The sequence below is a fragment of the Hemitrygon akajei genome, chromosome 11 (assembly GCF_048418815.1).
Source record: "Hemitrygon akajei chromosome 11, sHemAka1.3, whole genome shotgun sequence".
Classification (NCBI taxonomy): domain Eukaryota; kingdom Metazoa; phylum Chordata; class Chondrichthyes; order Myliobatiformes; family Dasyatidae; genus Hemitrygon; species Hemitrygon akajei.
In genome coordinates this window covers 74,140,474-74,166,048 of record NC_133134.1, presented here as the reverse complement: position 1 = coordinate 74,166,048, position 25,575 = coordinate 74,140,474, and the positions used below count along the sequence as shown (strand labels likewise).

The window sequence follows — 25,575 nt, the reverse complement described above, 5'->3', positions numbered from 1 at the left end:
CTGACGAAAGATCCGGAGCAGTCCAATGCTGACTGGCAACTCCTGCCATCAACGTTCCCTCTAGAGCTTGCCCCCACACCCATCTTTTGCTACTCGCGCACAAGGGAATTTAAACCGCACGGAAGGTTGTCACCCTCTACCTCACTGGCATCTTTCACGATCGTACACAATCGCATTTCCTTTTCCGGTTTCTGACGCGGACAATGTTAACAATGTGGAGTTTGTGATGATTTGTCTGCAGATTCTAGAACTGGCTTATTATACTGTTTATACTGAAGAAATTATTGATTCACCATGTCAAATTCCAAAGAAGCAAAGGGCGTAAACACAAAAGAACTGCAAGTTCATTTCAAGTGGACCAGCTTAATGAAACAGTAGAAACTGCTACACCAAAAGCTCATGAGGCCAGGAACGTGCAGCTACAGGAAATGTTTACGTACAATACAGAAACTGCTGTTACCTGCGTATATTGTCGCGATGCAAAAGCTGCTGGAGAACTTGCAAGCAGGAAGAAGTGGATGATATTTGAAAACCTGACTTTGTAGAGCGTCATTTAGCAAGCAAATCACATATGGACGGTATGCAAAAGCTCCTGCGAGAAAATCCTTCATGACTCGCTCGAGGCCTGCTATGTGTTTTGTGAGAGTGCAGATGAACGAGAGCGAAAACGATCAAACCCAGAGGAGATCAAAGTTCTTACTGACAGTGTATTGCTAACTGTTAAAATTAATAAAATTCAGTGCACAAGTGACAGGAAATTGCACAGGACAAGATTTTTGCGCACACTGGTCTTTACAAGTTAGAGGGGCCACTGCCCGCGACACCGCTGGTGCCAACCTCTGGCGTTCCTTTGGATTCATCATGGAGAGAGGGAGCCTGCTACAAGGGCAACAGCTTACTCGCCGTATCCGACTGCCCTGGTTTGTGTATCTTGTAGACAGCTAAGACACAATGGCCATGAGGATCTTTGCTCCCTTCTGCTGCCGCATAACAACATTCACGTGGTACAAGCCGGCGGTGATAAACGCAATCCTGCAGTTAGACTCACGTGACAGGAGGCTTCCCCGTTCCTCTCGACGGTGCACCAAGCGTTGACATCACAAGGGTTAAAGCTGGGGCTGCTGCAGGACTTCAGCTCTCGGCAGCCGACCGTCTGGTTCCCGTGAAACCGATTCCGGCACGGGCCGCACTGGAAGGAGCCCTGAGGGGAGCAGGGAGAGGTCAGAGACGACGGAGCCACAATGCTGGAGGAACTCGGCAGGTTGGGCAGCATCTTCGGAGGGGAATAAACAGTCGACGTTTTGGGGCGAGGCCCTTCGTCAGGACTGGGAAGGAAGGGGGCAGAAATCAGTAAAAGGAGGTGGGGGAGTACAAGCTGGCAGATGATAGGTGAGGGTGTTTGGGCAGGGGAGGGTTGAGGGAGCTGGGAGGTGGTAGGTGAGGGGTAAAGGGCTTAAGGAAGAGGAAACTGATAGGAGAGGAGAGTAGACTATGGGAGAAAGGGAAGGAGGAGGGGTACCAGGGGGAGGTGATGAGCGGGTGAGGAAAAGGGAAAGGACAAGAGGGGAACCAGAATGGGGAATGGGAGAAATGAAGACGGGGGTGAGGGAGATGGACCAGTGAGGAAAAGCAGCAAGAGGGTAATCCAGAATGAGGTATGGACAAAGAGGAAGGAAGGAGGGTAGAAATTACCAGAAATTGGAGATATCAATCTTCTTGCCATCAGAAGAAATAGGTGTTGCTGTTCCAACCTGAGCTTGGCCTCAACATGGCAATTTCTCACCCCCGTCTTCATTTCTCCCATTCCCCATTCTGGTTCCCCTCTTGTCCTTTCCCTTTTCCTCACCCGCTCATCACCTCCCCCTGGTTCCCCTCCTCCTTCCCTTTCTCCCATGGTCCACTCTCCTCTCCTATCAGATTCCTTCCTCTCCAGCCCTTTACCTCTTTCATACGACCATACGATATAGGAGCAGAATGAGACCATTTGGCCTTTCGTCTGCTCCGCCATTTCATCATGGCTGATCGAGTTTCCCTCTCAGCCCCAATCTCCTACCTTCTCCCCATATCCCTTCATGCCCTGACCAATCAAGAATCTATCAACCTCTGCCTTAAATATACCCAATGAGTTGGCCTCCACAGCCTCCTGTGACAATGAATTCATTTTCTGGCTAGAAAAGTCCTCCTCATCTCTGTCCTAAATGGGCGACCCTCTATTCTGAGGCTGTGTCATCTGGTCTTAGAATTCCCCACCATAGGAAACATCCTCTTCACATCCACTCTATCTAGGCCTTTCAACATTCGATAGGGTTCAATGAGATCTCCCTTCATTCTTCTGAATTCCAGTGAGTACAGGCCCAGAGCCATCAAACACTCCTCAATCCCAGAATCATTATCGTGAACCTCCTTTGAACCCTCTCCAATGTCAGCATTGGATCCTTGCTTTCATATTCTAACAACACACACAAAATGCCGGAGGATCTCAGCAGGCCAGGCAACATCTATGGAAAAGAGTTTCCGGCCAAAACCATTCATCAGTTCTGACAATCTCGAACTTCCAAAATACTGCTCGTGTCTTCCACAGGGAAGACTGATGCAAGACACTTGTTCAGTTTGTTCACCGTTCCCTTGTCCCCAATTGCTACCTCTCCAACATCATTTTCCAGTGGTCCGATATCTACACTCACCTCTCTTTAACACTTTGTATAACCTGAAGAAACTTCTGGTATCCTCTTTTCCTTCTCTATGACTTTTTTAGTTGCCTTCTGTTGATTATTCAAAGCTTCCCAATCCTCTTAACTTCCCACTAATTTTTGCTCTATTTGGCTTTGACTTCCCTCGTCATCCATGGTTGTGTCCTCCTGCCTTTAAAATACTTCTTCCTCTTTGGGATGTATCTATCCTGCAGCTTCCGAATTGCACCCAGAAACTCCAACCATTCCAGCTCTGCCGTTATCCCTGCAAGTGTTCCTTGCAATCAACTTTGGCCAACTCCTCTCTAGTGCCTCTGTAATTCCTGTTATTCCACTGTAATAATGATACTGCTGACTTCGGCTTCTCCTTCTCAAACTGCAGAATGAATTCTATCATATTAGGATCACTGCCTCCCAAGGGTTCCTTTACCTTAAGCTTCCTAATGAAATCTGGTTCATTACACAACACCCAATCCAGAATAGCCTGTCCCCCAGTCGGCAGCTCTAAACAAGACCTCCCATCTATGCTTCTTACTTCATCCCCACCGCCACCCACCTTCCCCCTCAGCTGATCTCACCTGTCACCTGCCAGCTTGTCCTCCTCCCCCTCCCTCCATCTCCTTATTCCCCCTTCCTTTCCAGTCCTGATGAAAGGTCTTTGACTGAAATGTTGACTGTTTACCTCCCTCTGTAGGTGCCGCCTGGCCCTGCTGAGATCCTCCAGCACTTTGTGTGTGTGTTGTTCTGGATTTCCAGCACCCGCAGATCTTCTCCTGATCCGGAGCATCGCAACGGGTGAAGGAGAGCCCGTGGGAGAGGGGAAAGGAGTTGTCAACGTCTCAGGTCGAAACCCAGCATCAGGCGCTAACTTTAATCTCCCTCCCACGAGGGAGAAAGAGGTCCAGAAAAGGGAGAGGAACGTTGGAATTGATCCACGTGAAAATGAGAGCAACGTGGAAGTTAGTGGTGAAGGTGAATCGATCCCGATGGAGGGTTTCGGCCCGTTTTCAATGGGTTGTCAGTCTTTGTTTCTGTGCAGTTGGTAAAGTTCATTGTAATGTTGTATTATAAATCATTGGGTACATTTAAAGTAGAAGTTGATAGGCTCTTGATCAGTCAGGCGTCAAGGGGACGGGAAAAGGCGAGAGTTGGGTAGAGAGGGGCAATAAACCAGCCATGATGGAATGGCAGAACAAACTCGATGGGCCAAATGGCCTAATTCTGCTCTCAGCAACACACACACAGAACTCAGCAGGCCAGACAGCATCTTTGGAAAAGAGTGCAGTCGACGTTTGGGGCCGAGACCCTTCATGAGGACTGGAGAAAAAAAAGATGAGAAGACAGAATCAGAAGGTGGGGGGGGGGGGGGGGGGGGAGTGACAAATTTCCCCTCGTTTGTAATCCTGCTGCCATGTCCTATGGCCTTATATGGTGACATACACACACTTGGGCAATAAATTAACTTTGAGACGTCGAGCGGAGGCGCCCGGCCCGGGAATGGCTGACACTCACCACGGTGTTGGTGCAGATCGAGTTGGCGGTGCAGCCTCCGTTGTTGCCGTCGTTGCACTCATCAACGTCCAGGCAGACCTGGGAGAGGGAGAGAGAGGGTAAAGTCAGCGGCTACCGCACCGTTATGTTGTACAGAGTTGCGATGGTGGTATAGTGGTGAGCATAGCTGCCTTCCAAGCAGTTGACCCGGGTTCGATTCCCGGCCATCGCAGAAGTTTTGGGGGCCCCACATTAACTGAGGATGCCAGAGAACATGTTCCAAAGGCGGCATCATCACCCGGGACTTGCCCTCCTCTCGTTGCTACCATAAAGGACAGGAGCCTGAAGAAACACACAGCTCCTTCCCCTCGTCCTCTGAACCCACAATGAACTCACGTACTAGTGTTGACCACATTTAATTTTATTCATTTCCCCCTCTAAAATTATTTTGTAGTTTTTCTTTTAGTGATTAGTGAATTAGTGATATTAAACCTGACGAGATTCAGATTTCTCTGCCTGCTCGGGTCACCGAACGCTGCCGCCGTTGTCTGCTGCTCCCTGCTGGCCGCCCGGCGCCATCGCACCTCCTCCTGCTGGGCGGCCCGCGGCCCGCGGCCCGGTGGGGAGTTCTGAACGTCCCGCAAACACAATCCAGGACCCGTCCTCACCCCGGGCTCTCTCCCTCTCCCCCCGCCCCCATCCGACTGGAAATACCTGTACGCCTGAAAGCACGAACCGCCAGGCTCAAGGGCAACTTCTATCCGGCTGGCATCAGGCTCTTGAACCGACCGCATTTCAAGAAGTAGAAGGTGAACGCTGTATCTCCTAGTCTACCCCACTGTCCTCTGGTTTCCTTTCTAACGACTTCGATGTGTGGTATGAACTCTCTAAGATTTTCACTGTTTCTCTGTGCACACGGCAATGACAGACGAACCCCGTCCCATTTCAAGAGATCTTGGGAGTTTGCTTGATGAATGTCGCTGGCTGCCGTTGAGGCCACATCCCAATGCTCCGCAAAGGAAGGGTCTTTCCTTGCGCATACGCTTTCTTCTGGAAAGGAGAGGGGCCGAGTCTCTCACTCACACACAGACATACACACACTCACACACACACATACACACACACACACACACACACACACACACACACACACACACACACACACACACACACACACACACACACTCACACACACACAGACATACACACACACACACACACTGACACACACACACAGACATACACACACACTCACACACACACAGACACACACATACACACACACACACAGACATACACACACAGACACACACATACACACACACACACAGACATACACACACTCACACACACACACAGACATACACACACACACACAGACACACACACACACACAGACATACACACACACATACACACACACTCACACACACACAGACACACACACTCACACACACACACACACAGACATACACACACACACAGACATACACACACACACACAGACACACACACACACACACACACAGACATACACACACTCACACACACACATACACACACTCACACACACACACACATACACACACACAGACATACACACACACTCACACACACACACAGACATACACACACACTCACACACAGACACACACACAGACATACACACACACACACACACACATACACACACACACACACACACACACACACACAGACACACACACACACACACAGACACACACACACACACACACACACAGACATACACACACACACAGACACACAGACATACACACACACACACACACCAATGCCTTTGAGAGGAAAATCCTACCCAAGGTAGTGATTTGGCCCTATTCCACGGTAAAGCCCTCCCAACCACTGAGCACATCTACATGAAATGCTGTGGTAGAACAGCAGCGTCCATCATCAGCAATCCTCACGGCCCAGACCATGCTGTCTTCTCATTGCTGCTATCAAGGTAGATGGTACAGGAGCCTCAGGACTCACACCACTAGTTTCAAGAACAGTTACTGCCTCTCAATCATCAGGCTCTTGAACAAAGGGGATAACTACACTCAACTATTGAGATGTCCCCACAACCAATGATCTCACTTTAAGGACTCTATCTTGTTATTTCATACTCTCATATTTATTGCTATTTATTTATATACAGTTTGTTGTCTTCTGTGCTCCTGCTCTTTCACTGCTCCTGTTTACAGTCACTGTTCTACAGATTTGCTGTGTGTGCCCGCGGGAAGATGAACCGGGTTGTACGTGGTGATGTGTATGAACTCTGATAATAAGTTTCACTCTGAACTTGTTTGTGGACACGTGACAAAGTGCACACACCTCACCCACTCACATATGGACAAACATGCAGACACACCCACACATCTCCACCCTCGGGGACCTGCTCCAGACCCAACAGATTTTACCTACCATTTACCCATCTTGTGCCCGCTTTTGTAGTCCTCGTTTCCTGAATTTTCTCCACCTTCAGGGCACTCACTATCGGGAACCTGGTCCAATTGCCCCCTCCTGTGCTGGACAAGTAGCGGGTGGGCAGATCCGACAGCCCCCAAACCGCTGGATCGGAGGACGCGGATTTCAGACCTGGGCCTCACGGTGCCTGGCCCTCCCCTGTGGCCCCCGACACGTTGGCTCACCTGCTTCATGGTCTTTGCACTGTCCACGCCCACACCGGCGACAACATTCCCGCTGTATCCCACAGGACAGGGCTCACACCGGAATCCGGGCACCGCGTTTATACACTTGGATTCGGAGAAGCACGGGTTGGCAAAGGTACACTGCAGAGTGAAACAACAGCTGGTCGTGAGCTTCAGGTTCCTGGGTGCACCTGTCACCAGTCGTCCGTCCTGGCCCAACCACCAACTTCTCTACTTCTTCAGTCTGGCAAGTCCCCAGTGACCCCCACCCACCTGCACCACGGAGGGGCCCCTATCCGGACACATCACAGCTCAGCGTAGCAACTTCAGAGAGCTACAGAAACCAGCCTCCCCTCCCTGGACTCCTGTCTACACCTCAGCAGGGCAGCCAGCACAATCGAGGACTCCTCCCAACTCATTCTGATTTCTCTGACCCCCCCCCCCCCACCCCACCATCAGGCTGAAAGCAGGCTCAAGGACAGCTTCTACCCTGCTGTTATCAGACCCTTGAGCGGACCGCCTGTACTGTAACGATAATCTCTCCATCTCTCCGTCTACTTCATTGTGGTCTTCGCACCTTATTGTCTGCCTGCGCTGCTCTTTCTCTACAGGAGTAAAACTCCATTCTGCACTCTGTTGTAACACGCACAAAATGCTGGAGGGACTCAGCAGGTCGGGCAGCGTCTATGGAGAGGAATAAACCATCGACATTTTGGGCCGGGACCCTTCATCCGGACTGGAAAGGAAAGGGGCAGAAGTCACAGTAAGAAAGGAGGGGGGAGAGGACGGCAGCCGGAAACGTTGATGTTCATAGATGCTCACACACCCTCCATAGACGCTGCCCGACCTGCTGAGTTCCTCCAGCATGTTGCTCCGGATTTCCAGCATCGGCAGGATCTCGTGTGATTATCATCTTCTGCATTCTCTGATTGCTTTCCCATTATCTCCACGTACCCATCGTTCTAAAGGGAAGCGGAAGGAGGGGATGTCAGGGGCAAGTCATTTACACGGAGAGTGGTGGGTGTGGGTGTGTGGGGTGGGGGTAAAGGCAGATACATTAGGGGCATTTAGGAGACTCTCGGATAGGCACATCAGATGGAAGGAAAATGGACGGCTGAGGGGAAGGGAAGGGTTTGATTGATCTTAGTGTAGGCTAAAAGGTCAGCACAACATTGTGGGCCGAAGGGCCTGTATTATGCTGTAATGTTCTCTGTTAGAAACACAGAGCATGGAAAATCTACAGCACATTACAGGCCCTTCGGCCCACAATGTTGTGCCGACCCTGTAACCTACTCTAGAAACTGCCTGGAATTTCCCTGCCGCATAGCCCTCTATTTTACTAAGCTCCATGTACCTGTCTAAGAGTCTCTTAAAAGACCCTGTTGAATCGGCCTCCACCACTGTCGCCAGCAGTGCATTCCACGCACCCACGCACGATCTGCGAAGGCGCGCAGATTTTCACCGTGGACTGGTAGGTGTCAGAGTAATGAATCCACGTCATTGTGTGGGACAGACTCCGAGTTAAAAGCTAAACTCACTCACTGCCGGCTCCAGTGGTCTGTTGCAGTTAAGGTTCAGTAACATCATGAAGGATCCCACCCACCCTGCTCATGGACTGCTTGTCCCACTCCCATCGGGGAGGAGGCTACGTAGCATCCACACCAGGCCCACCGGCTACTTTCCCCAAACGGTAAAGCCAATCAACACCACTGCACCCCCCCCCCCACAACCCCCACCACCATTACTTTATCATTTCCTGTGTCTTTTATTATTCTGTCTTGTTTTATTTTGTGCTGCGTCGGATCCAGAGGAATGATTATTTCGTCCTCCTTTACACTTGTGTACTGGGAATGACATTAAACAATCTTGAATACTCTTGAACGTCTGTGGCCAGCATTGAATATAATATTTACATTACACAGTATGAGGTAATTTAACGTGATTTAATGTTATATTTACATACATTGTGGTAGGTCAATTATGTTGACAAAATATAGTATTAATGGTAAGACTTGACAGTGTGGAGGATCAGAAGGATCTTGGTGTTCGAGTCCATAGGGTGCTCTAGGCAGCTGCGCAGGTTGACTCTGTGGTTAAGAAGGCGTACAGTGACGAAGGCCTTCATCAATCGTGGGATTGAGTTTAGGAGCCAAGAGGTGATATTGCAGCTATATTGGACCCTGGTCAAACCCCACTTGGAGTACTGTGCTCAATTCTGGTCGCCTCACTACAGGAAGGATGTGGAAGCAATAGAAAGGGTACAGAGGAGATTTACAAGGATGTTGCCTGGATTGGGGAGCATGCCTTATGAGAATAGGTTGAGTGAACTCAGCCTTTTCTCCTTGGAGCGACAGAGGATGAGAGGTGACCTGATAGAGGCGTACAAGATGATGAGAGGCATTGATCGTGTGGGTAGTCAGAGGCTTTTTCCCAGGGCTGAAATGGTTGCCACAAGAGGACACAGGTTTAAGGTGCTGGGGAGTAGGTACAGAGGAGATGTCAGGGGTAAGTATTTTACTCAGAGAGTGGTGAGTGCGTGGAATGGGCTGCTGGCAACGGTGGTGGAGGCGGATGTGTGCAGGAAGTGTGTCCAGCTGCAGCTTCTGGCAGACCGCATTGAGCGTCTGGAGCTGCAAGTGGATTCATACTGGAGCATCTGTGATGCTGAGAAAGTCGTGAATAGCACGTTCAGTGAGTTGGCCACACCACAGGTAAAGGCTACACGGGCAGAAAGGGAAGGAGTGGCCACTAGACAGCGTAGCAGTAGGCAGGTAGTGCAGGAGTCCCCTGAGGTCATCTCCCTCCTAAACAGTTATACTGTTTTGGATACTGTTGGGGGAGATGTCTCATCAGGGGAAGGCAGCAGCAGCCGAGTTCATGGCACCATGGGTGGCTCTGCGGCACAGGAGGGAAGGAAAAGGAGTGGGAGAGCTATAGTGATCGGGGATTCGATTGTAAGGGGAATAGATAGGCGTTTCTGTGGCCGCAAACGAGACTCCAGGATGGTATGTTGCCTCCCTGGTGCAAGGGTCAAGGATGTCTCTGAACGGCTGCAGGACATTCTGGAATGGGAGGGTGAACAGCCAGTGGTCGTGGTGCACATAGGTACCAACAATATAGGTAAAAAACGGGATGAGGTCCTACAAGGTGAATTTAGGGAGTTAGGAGATAAACTAAAAAGTAGGACCACAAAGGTAATAATCTCTGGATTACTACCAGTGTCACGTGCTAGTCAGAGTAGAAATAGGAGGATATTTCAGATGAATACGTGGCTTGAAAAATGGTGCAAGGGGGAGGGATTCAAATTTCTGGGGCATTGGAACCAGTTCTGGGGGAGGTGGGACCGGTATAAACAGGACGGTCTGCACCTGGGCTGGACTGGAACCAATGTCCTAGGGGGAGCATTTGCTACTGCTGTTCAGGAGGCTTTAAACTAATGTGGCAGGGGGATGGGAACAAGTGCAGAGAGACAGAGGGGTGTAAAATGAGGGTAGAAGCAAAAAGTAGTAAGGTGAAAAGTAAAAGTGGCAGGCAGGCAAATCCAGGGCAAAAAGCAAAAACAGCCACTTTTCAACATAATTGTATAAGGACTAAGAGTGCTGTAAAAACAAGCCTGAAGGCTTTGTGTGTCAATGCAAGGAGCATTCGTAACAAGGTGGATGAATTGAATGTGCAGATAGTTATTAATGAATACGATATAGTTGGGATCACAGAGACATGGCTCCAGGGTGACCAAGGATGGGAGCTCAACATCCAGGGATATTCAATATTCAGGAGGGATAGACAGGAAAGAAAAGGAGGTCGGGTAGCATTGCTAGTTAGAGAGGAGATTAACGCAATAGAAAAGAAGGACATTAGCCTGGAGGATGTGGAATCGATATGGGTAGAGCTGCATAACACCAAGGGGCAGAAAACGCTGGGGGGAGTTGTGTACAGGCCACCTAACAGTAGTAGTGAGGTTGGGGATGGCATTAAACTGGAAATTAGAAATGCGTGCAATAAAGGAACAGTAGTTATAATGGATGACTTCAATCTACATATAGATTGGGTGAACCAAATTGGTAAGGGTGCTGAGAAAGAGGATTTCTTGGAATGTATGCGGGATGGTTTTCTGAACCAACATGTCGAGGAACCAACTAGAGAGCAGGCCATTCTAGATTGGGTATTGAGCAATGAGGAAGGGTTAGTTAGCAATCTTGTCGTGCGAGGCCCCTTGGGTAAGAGTGACCATAATATGGTGGAATTCTTTATTAAGATGGAGAGTGACATAGTTAATTCAGAAACAAAGGTTCTGAACTTAAAGAAGGGTAACTTTAAAGGTATGAGACGTGAATTAGCTAAGATAGACTGGCAAATGATACTTAAAGGGTTGACGGTGGATATGCAATGGCAAGCATTTAAAGATCACATGGATGAACTACAACAATTGTTCATCCCAGTTTGGCAAAAGAATAAACCAGGGAAGGTAGTGCACCCGTGGCTGACAAGGGAAATTAGGGATAGTATCAAGTCCAAAGAAGAAACATACAAATTAGCCAGAAAAAGCGGCACACCTGAGGACTGGGAGAAATTCAGAGACCAGCAGAGGAGGACAAAGGGCTTAATTAGGAAAGGGAAAAAAGATTATGAGAGAAAGCTGGCAGGGAACATAAAAACTGACTGTAAAAGCTTTTATAGATATGTGAAAAGAAAAAGATTGGTTAAGTCCCTTATGTAAGTCCCTTACGGTCAGAAACAGGTGAATTGATCATAGGGAACAAAGACATGGCAGACCAATTGAATAACGACTTTGGTTCTGTCTTCACTAAGGAGGACGTAAATAATCTTCTGGAAATAGTAGGGGACCAAGGGTCTAGAGAGATGGAGGAACTGAGGGAAATACATGTTAGTAGGGAAGTGGTGTTAGGTAAATTGAAAGGATTAAAGGCAGATAAATCCCCAGGGCCAGATGGTCTGCAACCCAGAGTGCTTAAGGAAGTAGCCCAAGAAATAATGGATGCATTAGTGATAATTTTTCAAAACTCCTTAAATTCTGGATTAGGTCCTGAGGATTGGAGGGTGGCTAATGTAACCCCACATTTTAAAAAAGGAGGGAGAGAGAAACCGGGGAATTATAGACCGGTTAGTCTGACATCGGTGGTGGGGAAAATGCTAGAGTCGGTTATCAAAGATGTGATAACAGCACATTTGGAAAGAGGTGAAATCATCGGACAAAGTCAGCATGGATTTGTGAAAGGAAAATCATGTCTGACGAATCTTATAGAATTTTTTGAAGATGTAACTAGTAGAGTGGATGGGGGAGAACTAGTGGATGTGGTATATTTAGATTTTCAGAAGGCTTTTGACAAGGTCCCACACAGGAGATTAGTGTGCAAACTTAAAGCACATGGTATTGGGGGTATGGTATTGATGTGGATAAGAGAATTGGTTGGCAGACAGGAAGCAAAGAGTGGGAGTAAACGGGACCTTTTCAGAATGTCAGGCAGTGACTAGTGGGGTACCGCAAGGCTCAATGCTGGGACCCCAGTTGTTTACAATATATATTAATGATTTAGACGAGGGAATTAAATGCAGCATCTCCAAGTTTGCGGATGACACGAAGCTGGGCGGCGGTGTTAGCTGTGAGGAGGATGCTAAGAGGATGTAGGGTGACTTGGATAGGTTAGGTGATTGGGCAAATTCATGGCAGATGCAATTTAATGTGGATAAATGTGAGGTTATCCATTTTGGTGGCAAGAACAGGAAAATAGATTATTATCTGAATGATGGCCGATTAGGAAAAGGGGATATGCAACGAGACCTGGGTGTCATTGTACACCAGTCATTGAAAGTGGGCATGCAGGTACAGCAGGCGGTGAAAAAGGCGAATGGTATGTTTGCATTCATAGCAAAAGGATTTGAGTACAGGAGTAGGGAGGTTCTACTGCAGTTGTACAAGGCCTTGGTGAGACCACACCTAGAATATTGTGTGCAGTTTTGGTCCCCTAATCTGAGGAAAGACATTTTTGCCATAGAGGGAGTACAGAGAAGGTTCACCAGATTGATTCCTGGGATGGCAGGACTTCCATATGAAGAAAGACTGGATCGACTAGGCTTATACTCACTGGAATTTAGAAGATTGAGGGGGGGATCTTATTGAAACGTATAAAATTCTAAAGGGATTGGACAGGCTAGATGCAGGAAGATTGTTTCCAATGTTGGGGAAGTCCAGAGTGAGGAGTCACAGTTTAAGGATAAAGGGGAAGCTATTTAGGACCGAGATGAGGAAAAACTTCTTCACACAGAGAGTGGTGAATCTGTGGAATTCTCTGCCACAGGAAACAGTTGAGGCCGGTTCATTGGCTATATTTAAGAGGAAGTTAGATACGGCTCTTGTGGCTAAAGGGATCGGGGGTATGGAGAGAAAGCAGGTACAGGGTTCTGAGTTGGATGATCAGCCATGATCATACTGAATGGCGGTGCAGGCTCGAAGGGCCCAATGGCCTACTCCTGCACCTATTTTCTATGTTTCTACAATAGGGTCTTTTAAGAGACTTTTGGATAGGTACATGGAGCTTAGTAAAACAGAGGGCTATAGGTAAGCCTAGTAATTTCTAAGGTAGGGACGTGTTCGGCACAACTTTGTGCGTTGGAGGGCCTGTACTGTGCCGTAGGTTTTCTATGTTTCTATGTTTTTTTACACAGTATGAGGAATTTAATGTATGTGCAATTGTGTATGTGTATTTAAAAAATTATGTTTTAAAATATATTTTTATGTTAACACTGGCCATGGTTGTATCCTCAGAAGAGGTTGGAGGTCTGACGTCTGAGTGTCTGGGGCCAGGGGCCAAGGACTGGAATGCCCAAAGTCACCCTGTCCTGGGGTTAAGGCCTCCTGTGAGTGTGAGGTTGGGGAAGGGTTTTGTGGGCATGCCATGTTGGAGTTTAACAGCCACTGAATGTTTCGACGTACAGGGGTACAAATCTGAAGCTGAAGACAGGCACATAGTCAGCCTGGGGAGAGCCACTGAGTGTGAATGGCCTCCTTGAGTGGGTCCAGGAGCAGATCGGCGAGGAGATTCACCCCCACACCCCCCAATCGACCCACTGGTTCCATTTGATATCAGAGAATGCGTACAGTATACAACCTGGAATTCAAACTCTTCACAGACATCCTCGTGACCAGAATCCCCATCGAATGAACACGAGAACCCCGAGCGCCAGGTGCCCAAAATCAGAAGCTGAGGCAACTGGAAGTAGGAAGCTGAGCAAATTGTGTACAAGTTATTAAGAGGAATAGACAGAGTGGACAGCCAGCGCCTCTTCCCCAGGGCACCACTGCTCAGTACAAGAGGACATGGCTTTAAGGTAAGGGGAGGGAAGTTCAAGGGGGATATTACAGGAAGGTTTCTCACTCAGAGAGTGGTTGGTGCGTGGAATGCACTGCCTGAGTCAGTGGTGGAGGCAGATACACTAGTGAAGTTTAAAAGTCTACTAGACAGGTATATGGAGGAATTTAAGGTGGGGGGTTACATGGGAGGCAGGGTTTGAGGGTCGGCACAACATTGTGGGCCGAAGAGCCTGTAATGTGCTGTACTATTCTATGTTCCAAATCTTAGTGCAGAGAATGGCAGTCACCCAGAGGTTGTCCATGGCTTATCCCAATGCTCACACTGGTTTTACCCCCTCAGAGACACCCTTTCTCCCCCACCTCCCTGAAGCCTAACACCCACTTTATCTCCCTCCCAGTCCTGACAACCCGTTTCTCTTCCCACGGACGCTGCCTGACCTGCTGAGCATTTCCAGCCTTTTCTGCTTTTGTTCGGATTTTCAGCAGCTGCGCTTTAACCCGCCCACGTCAGCTCGATTCCGGGTATCGGAGCTGTGGGTCGCCGATTACTGACCTCATCGATATCACTGCAGTGTGAGCCGTTCCCGGTGAAGCCCTCAGGACACGATCCACAGCGGTACCCCGGATACTCGTACGTCTCCCGACACGTCACGGTCTCAAAGCAGGGGTTGGGGTCGCACCTGGACCGATGCTCGTGGAAGCCTTGGAGGTGAAGGCAAGAGGGCTGGTTATATTTTAAAAACCCACACTGGCTCTTAAACTTCAGTAGAGTGGATCACAAGTGCTCCCAGTGAATCCCACTGATAGAATCCCTACGGACCAAAAGCATTCCCATTCATTCCCACAGTACAAATGTCCACTTCCATCTACTCCCAGAGTACAGAATCCCAAAGGGCCAAAACGCTTCCCATCTAATCCTATCGTGAAGGATTCCAACGGGCCAAACCACTTCACACAGCAAGGCTTCCTCCAGGGTCAAGATGAGGCCACTCTTACATTGCAGGACCAACGTCTGGGGAGCCTCCAACCTGATAGCGTGAACATCAATTTCTCTAACTTCTGGTAATTTCTCCGCACTCCCCCGTCCTTCTCGTTCCAATCCAGCTCCCCTCTCACCCCTTTCTCTCCTCATCTAACCATCAGCTCCCTCTGGTGTTCCTCTTCCTTCCCCTTTCTCCCATGGTCCACTCCCCTCTTACTCTTCAGCCTTTTACCACTTCTACCTGTCACCTCTCAGCTTCCGACTTTGTCCCCTCACCTGGTCTCACCTATCATCTGCTTGTACTCCTCCCCCTCCTCTGGCTACTGTCCCCTTCCTTTCCAGTCCTGACGAAGGGTCTCGGCCCATAACATCGACTGGTTATTCCCCTCCGTAGATGCTGCCTGACCTGTTGAGATCCTCCAGCGTTTTGTGTGTGTCGCTCTGGATTTCCGGCCTCTGCAGAATCTCTTGTGTTTCCCATTTCCCATCACCTCCAGCTGTACAGGATCCCAATGGGACCAAACCCCATTTACCCACTGCCATAGTACTGATTCTGTGCAAAACCCATTCCCTTTTCCATTGGCCAAGATTCTGCCCAAACCTTGCACTGGCCACAGGGGACGACGAAGGTTACGGCCAACGAGATCCAAACTCACCACAAACTTGACATTCCAGGATGGTGTTCCGGATCAATGACATCTCCTTCACCTGTTGAAAGGGACAGGGATCTGTGTCTGAAAGGTAGTTACGTTTCCCGGGTGATGGGTATGGCTCTGTGACCACCAATCCCATGATTCATTCTGTGCCTGCACTGTAACTACCAACCCACGATTCTGCACCTGGGTCTGTAAATCCTACTGACTAGGATCATAAAACCATAAGGCATAGGAGCAGAATTGGGCCATTCAGCCCATCGAGTCTGCTCCACCATTCTATCATGGCTGATTCATTTTCCCTCTCAACCCCATTCTCCTGCTTTTTCCCCCATAACCTTTGACACCCTTACTAATCAAGATCCTATCAACCTCCACTTTAAATACACCCAATGACTTGCCTCCACAGCCAGCTATGGCAATAGATTCACCACCTTCTGGGGCTGAAGGAATTCCTCCTCATCTCTGTCCTAAAGGGACAGCCTTGTATTCTGATACTGTGCCCTCTTGTCCTACACCCCTCCCCCCCCCCCCCACTGTAGGAAACATCCTCTCCACATCCAGTCTATCTAGGCCTTTAATGAGATCCTCCTTCATTCTCTGAAACTCCATTGTATACAGGCACAGAGCCATCAAACTCTGCCCCAGAAGGCAGTGGAGGCCAAGTCTCTGGATGCTTTCAAGAGAGAGCTAGATAGAGCTCTTACAGATAGCGGGGTCAAGGGATATGGGGAGAGGGCAGGAACGGGGTACTGATTGTGAATGATCAGCCATGATCACAGTGAATGGCGGTGCTGGCTAGAAGGGCCGAATGGCCTACTCCTGCACCTACTGTCTATTGTCTATAAACACTCCTCATTCGCCAACCCTTTCATTCCCGGGACCATTTTGTGAACACTCATAACATCAGCACATCCTTTCCTAGATACGAGGCCCAAAACTGCTCACAATAATCCAAATGTGGTCAGACCATTGCCTTCCAAAGCCTCAGCATCATATCCTCACTATTATATCCCAGTCCTCTCGAAAGGAACACTAACATTGCATTTGCCTTCCTTCCCACAGACTCAACCTGCACGAGGACTCCCAAGTCACGTGGACTGTGACCGCTGCTGCTGTAATTGGACCAGTCAGCCTCAATGTTGCCCTCTACATTCTCCTCCTCATCCCTTGCCCCCTCCCCTATCTCCGAGGACACAAACCCCTCACCCCCCCCAACCGAACAGGCCACACACCTACCCCCACCCCACAGTCCAGGAGCCTGCTCTGCTCACACCCCCAAGACAAAAGGTCCCATTACCACCACCCCCGACACAGGAGTCCTCTCACCTGCTCCCTGATGTCCTGCCTCAGGTCGAGGAGAACCCGATTGAAGAGGGACAACTGACTGACCAGGGCTTTCATCTGATCCCCTGAGGAGATAGACGGGATAGCGATGAGGGTTAGTTGTTCACTTGAGGGGAAGAAAGGGTGAACATTCTTGCTTGGTCATAAGCACTTTCCCCATGGGACCTGGCTTCCCAGGTCAGCTTACAAGGAGTGATGGATGAGTTTGTGGCCTAAGGTAGAAGGAGATGAGTTATACAGCTCTCGGTACATGCACGTGCAGTTCAACTCTTCGAGAGATTACGCAGAATGATTGAAGTTAATAACTCATCTCCTTCTACCTTAGGCCACGAACTTATCAATCACTCCTGATGAGTTATTAACTTCAAACTTCCTGCATAATCACTCGAAGAGTTGAACCGCATGTGCATGTAACGAGAGCTGTATAACTCATCTCCTTCTACCTTAGGCCACGAACCTATCAATCATCCCTGCCGTGGACACTTTCTGGAGGTCCAGGATCCGTATGCTCCACGACGGCTGGACTAAGTGTACAAGTGTAGGAGGGGGCTATATTGAAAAATAAATGTGCTATGTTTTCTAAAATTGACTCCTCCTACCTTAGGCCACGAACCTATCAATCACCCATGTAGATCCCGAGGCTGGGCTACTGGACAGGGGTATATCTTCTACCTTAGACCACGAACCCATGTAGATCCTCAGGCTGGGATGCTGGACAGGGGTATCTGAGTATCCCGAGGCTGGGATGCTGGACAGGGGTATCTGAGTATCCCGAGGCTGGGATGCTGGACAGGGGTATCTGAGTATCCCGAGGCTGGGATGCTGGACGGGGTATCTGAGTATCCTGAGGCTGGGATGCTGGACAGGGGTATCTGAGTATCCCGAGGCTGGGATGCTGGACAGGGGTATCTGAGTATCCTGAGGCTGGGATGCTGGACAGGGGTATCTGAGTATCCCGAGGCTGGGATGCTGGATAGGGGTATCTGACGTCTCACTCGCCGGAATCGGAATCGGGTTTAACATCACTGGCACATGCCATGAAATTTGTTGTTTTGTGACAGCAATACCCAATTTTAAAAAACTATAAATTACAATAGGAAATAATTTTTAAATTAATTTAAATAAATTGGGAATAAGAGAGCACGGGTAGTGAGGCAGTGTTCATGGATTCGTTGTCCATTCAGAAATCAGATGGCAGAGGGGAAGAAGCTGTCGCTGAACCGCTGCGTATGTGTTTTCCAAGCGAGGGTGGGAGACCTGAGACCCAACCAGATGAGTAAGGGCAGCAGGGTGGCATAAAGACTCCAGCACTTGTGGTTACCGTTGGGGTTTAATTCCCACCGCTGTCTGTACGTTCTCCCTGTGATGGCACAGGAGTCCTCCGGGTGCTCCGGTTCCCTCCCACATTTCAAAGGACGTACAATTTAGGGTTAATAAGTCTTGATGAAGGGTCTCTTCCTGAAATGTCGACCGTTTGTCCCTCCCCATAGATGCTGCCTGACCTGCCGAGTTCCTCCGGCATTTTGTGTGTTCCATCTGGGCAGCCCCCCGACCTGATGACCCCGTTTCTCCCTCCAGTAAAAACAAATTTCCCTCCCCCTTCCCTTCTATTCATCTCTCCTCACCTACCCATCCCCTCCAGCTGGAACCCTCCTCCTCCTATCCAATTCCTTCCTCTCCAGCCCCTGGTCTTTCCCACCCACCCGGCTTCACCCATCACCTTCAAGCTCGCCTCCTTCCCCTCCCCCATCTTTTCATTCTAACGGCTGCCCCCCTCCACTCCAGCCCCGATGAAGGATCTCGGCCCAAAACGTCGACTGTTTATACATCTCCACAGGTGCTGCCCAACCTGCTGACGTGCTCCAACTCTGGATTTCCAGCACCTGCAGAAGTTTCTTGGGTTGATAAGTTGTGGCCATGCTATGTTGGCACTGGAACACAACCTCACTTACAGGCAGCCCCCCCACCCCGTACACCCTCGGACTCTGTCAGTCGCCGACACGAACAACGCGTTTTACTGTACGTTTCAAAGTACGTGACCAATGAGGATAATTTATGTTGTTGGACGGAGTTCAGGAGGCAGATGATAAAGGACTGTTTGGGGGAGCGGCTTGTACAGTGAAGGGGTGGCAATACACTGCCAGGTGGCAACGTGAAGGTTAACCCGGCCCCTGCTCAGGTGAACTGAGGGATTCTCCTCAAATCCCACAAGGGAGGATGGCAAACGCTGGATTTCCCTGGCCAGCTACATCACCCTACAACTGGTGACACTACCTATCACAGATGGGCCACAGACACCTCACTACGTGTTCCCACGGTAACGGCCACCCCCCTGTCCAAAAGCCTGACTTAAATACTTTGTTAATCCCACTTTTCCTGGCAGGTATTAATCTGCGGCTTCCCTTTGCACTTGGCGGCAGGACTGAGGCGAGGCAGCCAAGAGCAAGGAAGGCCCGAGGTTCAGTCAATTTAAGAAGTGAGAGAATTGAACCCGATGATTGGACGTCGATTCAGATCGAAAAGGTCAGGGCACTGGAGCCCGAGGCAAGGGACGGGCCAGTTCAGCTTGCTGCTCTGTGACGCTGCTCGGCTCTGCGGTGAACTATGGGTCTCAGACCCCAGTTCAGAATGCTATTTGCTTGCAGTTACTGTTTGCACGATTTGTGTTTTTATTTAATTGCCTGCACACTGGGTGTTCGATGGTCTTTTTTTTATGGGTTCTGTTGGGTTTCTGTGCATGCTGGTAAGGACACTAATCTCAAGGTTGCATAATTGCACACATACGTAGTTTGACAATAAATGCTTTGGCTGTGACTGTGGAGTTGGAGGGATTCTGCTGTACCCCCCATCCCCAGTAGGTGGGAGTAGAGAGCCAGAAAACAGAGGAAAAGCCCAAAGTTTAGCGACTCAGCCCTCACACACACAAACTCCAGTAGGGATAATGTTAAACAACCACAGAGGCTGTTCCACACCACCCAACCCTGGGTTCCCTGGACAGTGATGGGGAACAGAAACCTGGAATATACCCTCTCTCTCTAACCCCAGGGTCACTGGACAGTGATGGGGAACAGAAACCTGGAATATACCCTCTCTCTCTAACCCCAGGGTCACTGGACAGTGATGGGGAACAGAAACCTGGAATACACCCTCTCTCTCTAACCCCAGGGTCATTGGGCAGCGATGGGGAACAGAAACCTGGAATATACCCTCTCTCTCTAACCCCAGGGTCACTGGACAGCGATGGGGTACAGGAACCCTGGAATATCCCCCCTCTCTCTAACCCCAGGGTCCCTGGGCAGTGATGGGGAACAGAAACCTGGAATATACCCTCTCTCTCTAACCCCAGGGTCACTGGGCAGTGATGGGGTACAGGAACCCTGGAATATACCCTCTCTCTCTAACCCCAGGGTCACTGGGCAGTGATGGGGTACAGGAACCCTGGAATATGCCCTCTCTCTCTAACCCCAGGGTCATTGGGCAGTGATGGGGTACAGGAACCCTGGAATATGCCCTCTCTCTCTAACCCCAGGGTCATTGGGCAGTGATGGGGTACAGGAACCCTGGAATATGTCCTCTCTCTCCCTAACCCCAGGGTCATTGGGCAGTGATGGGGTACAGGAACCCTGGAATATGCCCTCTCTCTCTAACCCCAGGGTCCCTGGGTAGTGATGGGGTACAGGAACCCTGGAATATGCCCTCTCTCTCTAACCCCAGGGTCCCTGTACCCCATCACTACCCAGTGTAGTCTCACTACTGGGTAGTGAGAATGTACAAACTCCTTACAAACCACGGCGGGAAACCTTCCGGTCGCGATGGCCATACGCTGTCATGCTGCTCTACGACCAACCCGAGATGATACATTTAACGCCAGAGGGAAAATGTTTAAAGGAGCATTAAAGGTTTAAAGGGGAAGGGCCAGGTATGGTTTTTATACAGAGAGCAGTAGGTGCCTAAAAACTGCTCCAGGGATGGTGGTGGACGCAGATACGACAGTGGGGATATCGTAGTGCAGATACGACACTGGGGATATCGTAGTGCAGATACGACAGTGGGGATATCGTAGTGCAGATACGACAGTGGGGATATCGTAGTGCAGGGACGACACTGGGGATATCGTAGTGCAGATACGACAGTGGGGATATCGTAGTGCAGGGACGACACTGGGGATATCGTAGTGCAGATACGACAGTGGGGATATCGTAGTGCAGGGACGACACTGGGGATATCGTAGTGCAGATACGACAGTGGGGATATCGTAGTGCAGATACGACACTGGGGATATCGTAGTGCAGATACGACACTGGGGATATCGTAGTGCAGATACGACAGTGGGGATATCGTAGTGCAGGGACGACACTGGGGATATCGTAGTGCAGATACGACACTGGGGATATCGTAGTGCAGGGACGACACTGGGGATATCGTAGTGCAGATACGACACTGGGGATATCGTAGTGCAGGGACGACACTGGGGATATCGTAGTGCAGGGACGACACTGGGGATATCGTAGTGCAGATACGACAGTGGGGATATCGTAGTGCAGGGACGACAGTGGGGATATCGTAGTGCAGATACGACACTGGGGATATCGTAGTGCAGGGACGACAGTGGGGATATCGTAGTGCAGATACGACAGTGGGGATATCGTAGTGCAGGGACGACACTGGGGATATCGTAGTGCAGATACGACACTGGGGATATCGTAGTGCAGGGACGACACTGGGGATATCGTAGTGCAGATACGACAGTGGGGATATCGTAGTGCAGATACGACACTGGGGATATCGTAGTGCAGATACGACAGTGGGGATATCGTAGTGCAGATACGACACTGGGGATATCGTAGTGCAGATACGACACTGGGGATATCGTAGTGCAGGGATGACAGTGGGGATATCGTAGTGCAGATACGACAGTGGGGATATCGTAGTGCAGGGACGACAGTGGGGATATCGTAGTGCAGATACGACAGTGGGGATATCGTAGTGCAGGGACGACACTGGGGATATCGTAGTGCAGATACGACAGTGGGGATATCGTAGTGCAGATACGACACTGGGGATATCGTAGTGCAGGGACGACACTGGGGATATCGTAGTGCAGATACGACAGTGGGGATATCGTAGTGCAGATACGACACTGGGGATATCGTAGTGCAGGGACGACACTGGGGATATCGTAGTGCAGGGACGACAGTGGGGATATCGTAGTGCAGGGACGACACTGGGGATATCGTAGTGCAGGGACGACAGTGGGGATATCGTAGTGCAGGGACAACACTGGGACTATCGTTGTGTAGATATGACAGTGTTATTTAAGAGGCTTTAAAAAAAACATGATTATGCAGACAAAAAAGACGTAATTGAATTGTACATCATATTCAGCTTGTTCCTGTGCTGTAATGTTCTGTGGTGTGGTTTTGTCTGGATTTATTGAATTAATTGAAGAATGTTCTCTGATTGTCATGGTACTGTGAAACTCTGGTTAGCAGGTCAACAATCCAGACTCTAGTTAATACTTTAACCACTGGTTATGTTACTGAACAAGACAGTCTCTCTGGGGCATACATGGAATTAAACTCGGTGACCACTTTATGAAGTACCGATGTTCTATGAGTGAATGTTCATGGTCTTCTGCTGCAGTAACCCATCCACCTGAAGTGTTGTGCCTTCAGAGATGCTCTTCTGAACACCACTGTTGTAACGTGAGGTTATTTGTGTTATTCTTGCCTTCCTGTCAGCTTGAACCAGACTGACCATTCTCCTCTGACCCCTCTCATTAACAAAGCGCTTTCTCCCACAGAACTGGCGCTCGCTCACTGGATGTTTCTTTTTTGTTTTTCATACCATTGTCCGTAAACTCTGGAGACTGTGGTGTATGAAAATCCCAGGAGATCAGCAGTTTCTGAGATACTCAAACCACCCCATCTGGCACCAACTATCATTCCACAGTCAAAGTTACTTAGATCACATTTCTTCCCCATTCTGATGTTTGCTCTGGACAAAAACTGAAACTCTTGACCAAAACTGCAGGCTCTTATGCATTGATTGTTGCCAGGTGATTGGCTGATTAGATATTTGCATTAATGAGCAGGTGTACCTAATAAAGTGGCCACTGAGTGTTGGTCTCCATTTATAGATCCGTTTGGAAGTTAAGATTAGTCCCGGGAAGATAACTGCACATTATATCCAAGTCGAGGGTGTTAGTTACGTGACAAAGAGGTGGACGAGGTTATAACACTTACCCAGGATGGAATTCGCATCATTCACTGCAACAGAAAAGGTAAAACATTGATTAGAGAGTCGGAATCGGCTTTTAATATCACCAGCATACGTCTTGAAATTTGTTAACTTTGCAGAAGCAGTACATGATAACACAGAGGAAAAAAACTATGAATCTATATTTATATTAGTTAAATTAAATAAGTAGAGTGTAAACAGGAAGAATGGAAGGATCGTTGGGGACCCGAGTCACCCCAACCACAAACTGTTCCAGCTGCTACCATCTAGGAAACGGTACCGCAGCATAAAAGCCAGGACCAACAGGCTCCGGGACAGCTTCTCCCACCAGGCCATCAGACTGATTAATTCACGCTGATACAATTGTATTTCTGTGTTATATAAATTGTACATTGCATATTTAGATCCAGGTTTGTGAAGGATGTAAATAATAGTCAATTCAATTCAAAAATAGAAATTAAAAAAGTAGTGAGGTAGTGTTCATGGGTTCAATGTCCATTCAGAAATCGGATGGCAGAAGGGAAGAAGCTGTTCCTGAATCATTGAGCGTGTGTCTTCAGGCTTCTGTACCTCCTCCCTGATGGTAGCAATGAGAAGAGGGCATGTTCTGGGTGGTGGGCATCATTAATACTGGATGCCCGAAATGCTGACTGTACTCTTTTCCATAGATGCTGCCTGACCCGCTGAGTTCCTCCAGAACTTTGTGTGTGTTGCTTGGATTTCCAGCACCTGCAGATTTTCTCTTGTTTCTGCCCCTTCCTTTCCAGTCCTGTTGAAAAGTTTCAGCCCAGACTATTGACTGTCCATTACCCTTCCTAGATGCTGCCTGACCTGCTGAGTTCCTCCAGAACTTTGTGTGTGTTGCTCGGATTTCCAGCACCTGCAGATTTTCTCTTGTTTCTGCCCCTTCCTTTCCAGTCCTGTCCATTTTCCTTCCTAGATGCTACCTGACCTGCTGAGAATTCATTTAATTTTGCTCCGACGGTAATCTGGTCGATGAGACTCGACCCAGATGGCACCATCTCAGGAGACCTGGAGAACGTCCTGCACTCTAGCACTGTGTACCCTCAGAATCGTTCACCTCAGAGGCTCGCGACTCCTCAGTCTGTGAGGAATTCAGGGACTTGGGATAGGACAAGAACACAGATTTGGATTTCAGCCTTGGCCACAAAGTTACTGCTTTCATTTTGAGAGGACTAGAATAAAAAGCAAGGACATAATGCTGAGGCTTTATAAAGCATTGGTCAGATCGCTCTTGGAGTATGGTCAAGTTTTAGTCCCCGTATCTGAAAAGGATGGAGAGGTTCACAATAATGGTCCCAGAATGAAAGGACAACACATGATGGCTCTGGGCCTGTACTCACTAGAGTTTTAGAAGAGTAAGGGGGGGGGGAATCTCATTGAAACCTATCGAATGTTGAAAAGCCCAGATAGAGTGGACATTGGGAGAATGTTCCTAGGACTAGAGGGCACAACGTCAGAGTAGATGTTCCCTTTAGAACAGAGATGAGGAGAAATTTCTTCAGGCAGAGGGAGGTGAATCTGTGGAATTCATTGCCACAGACGGCTGTAGAGGCCAAGTCAGAGGTTGATAGGTTCTTGAATAGTAAGGGCATCAAAGGTCGCGGGGAGAAGGCAGGAGAACGGGGTTGAGAGGGGTAATATATCAGCCATGATGGAATGGTGGAGAAGACATGAAGGGTGAATGGGCTAATTCTGCTCCTATGTCTTATGATGTTAGTACAGAGCGAGGCCGAGGGGCCGATAGCTTTCTCCTGCCCGTGTTGTTTTTAAAATCGTACCTGTGTTCTTCAGTGTGTCATCGCCCTGGAGTAGGCAGCCCTGCAGCGCTCCGGCCTGAGTCAACGTCCCTCCGAAAATCAGTTTCAGCTCCTCCAGTGAGCCCTGAGCAGAGACAGAGTGCTGGTCAGTGACACGGAGTCAAGCCCTGTGGACAAATCATGGCAACTACGCAGGCAAGCGATTCCAGAGACGGTCAGACCCCCGGCCCCCGTGTTCTGAAGGCCCAGTTCAGAGGCCACACTGAGGAGTTCTTGTTCACTCAGCCCTCCCCAGTGAGCAACTCTCGCCCCAATTCAATGCCCGACCTTGCATCCCACTGCACCAGTCTGTCAGTTACCACTTCCCTGCCCTCTCTGGGTCGCCCTGT

The 25,575-nt window shown here is 49.2% G+C and overlaps 1 protein-coding gene and 1 non-coding gene across 2 annotated transcripts in view; one reads left to right on the top strand and one right to left on the bottom strand.

Annotated features, from left to right (window-relative positions):
* The window catches only part of LOC140735723 (thrombospondin-3-like), a 114,367-nt gene that overhangs the window by 55,607 nt on the left and 33,185 nt on the right, over positions 1-25,575 (bottom strand). Inside the window, 8 exon segments of the mRNA XM_073061143.1 lie at positions 1,049-1,201; positions 4,203-4,280; positions 6,854-6,994; positions 14,737-14,885; positions 15,822-15,873; positions 17,148-17,230; positions 23,411-23,434; positions 25,208-25,310. Coding sequence (XP_072917244.1) covers positions 1,049-1,201; positions 4,203-4,280; positions 6,854-6,994; positions 14,737-14,885; positions 15,822-15,873; positions 17,148-17,230; positions 23,411-23,434; positions 25,208-25,310 — 783 coding nt within the window.
* trnag-ucc (transfer RNA glycine (anticodon UCC)) lies at positions 4,342-4,413 on the top strand. The gene has a single exon. It is a non-coding gene; the product is annotated as a tRNA-Gly (tRNA).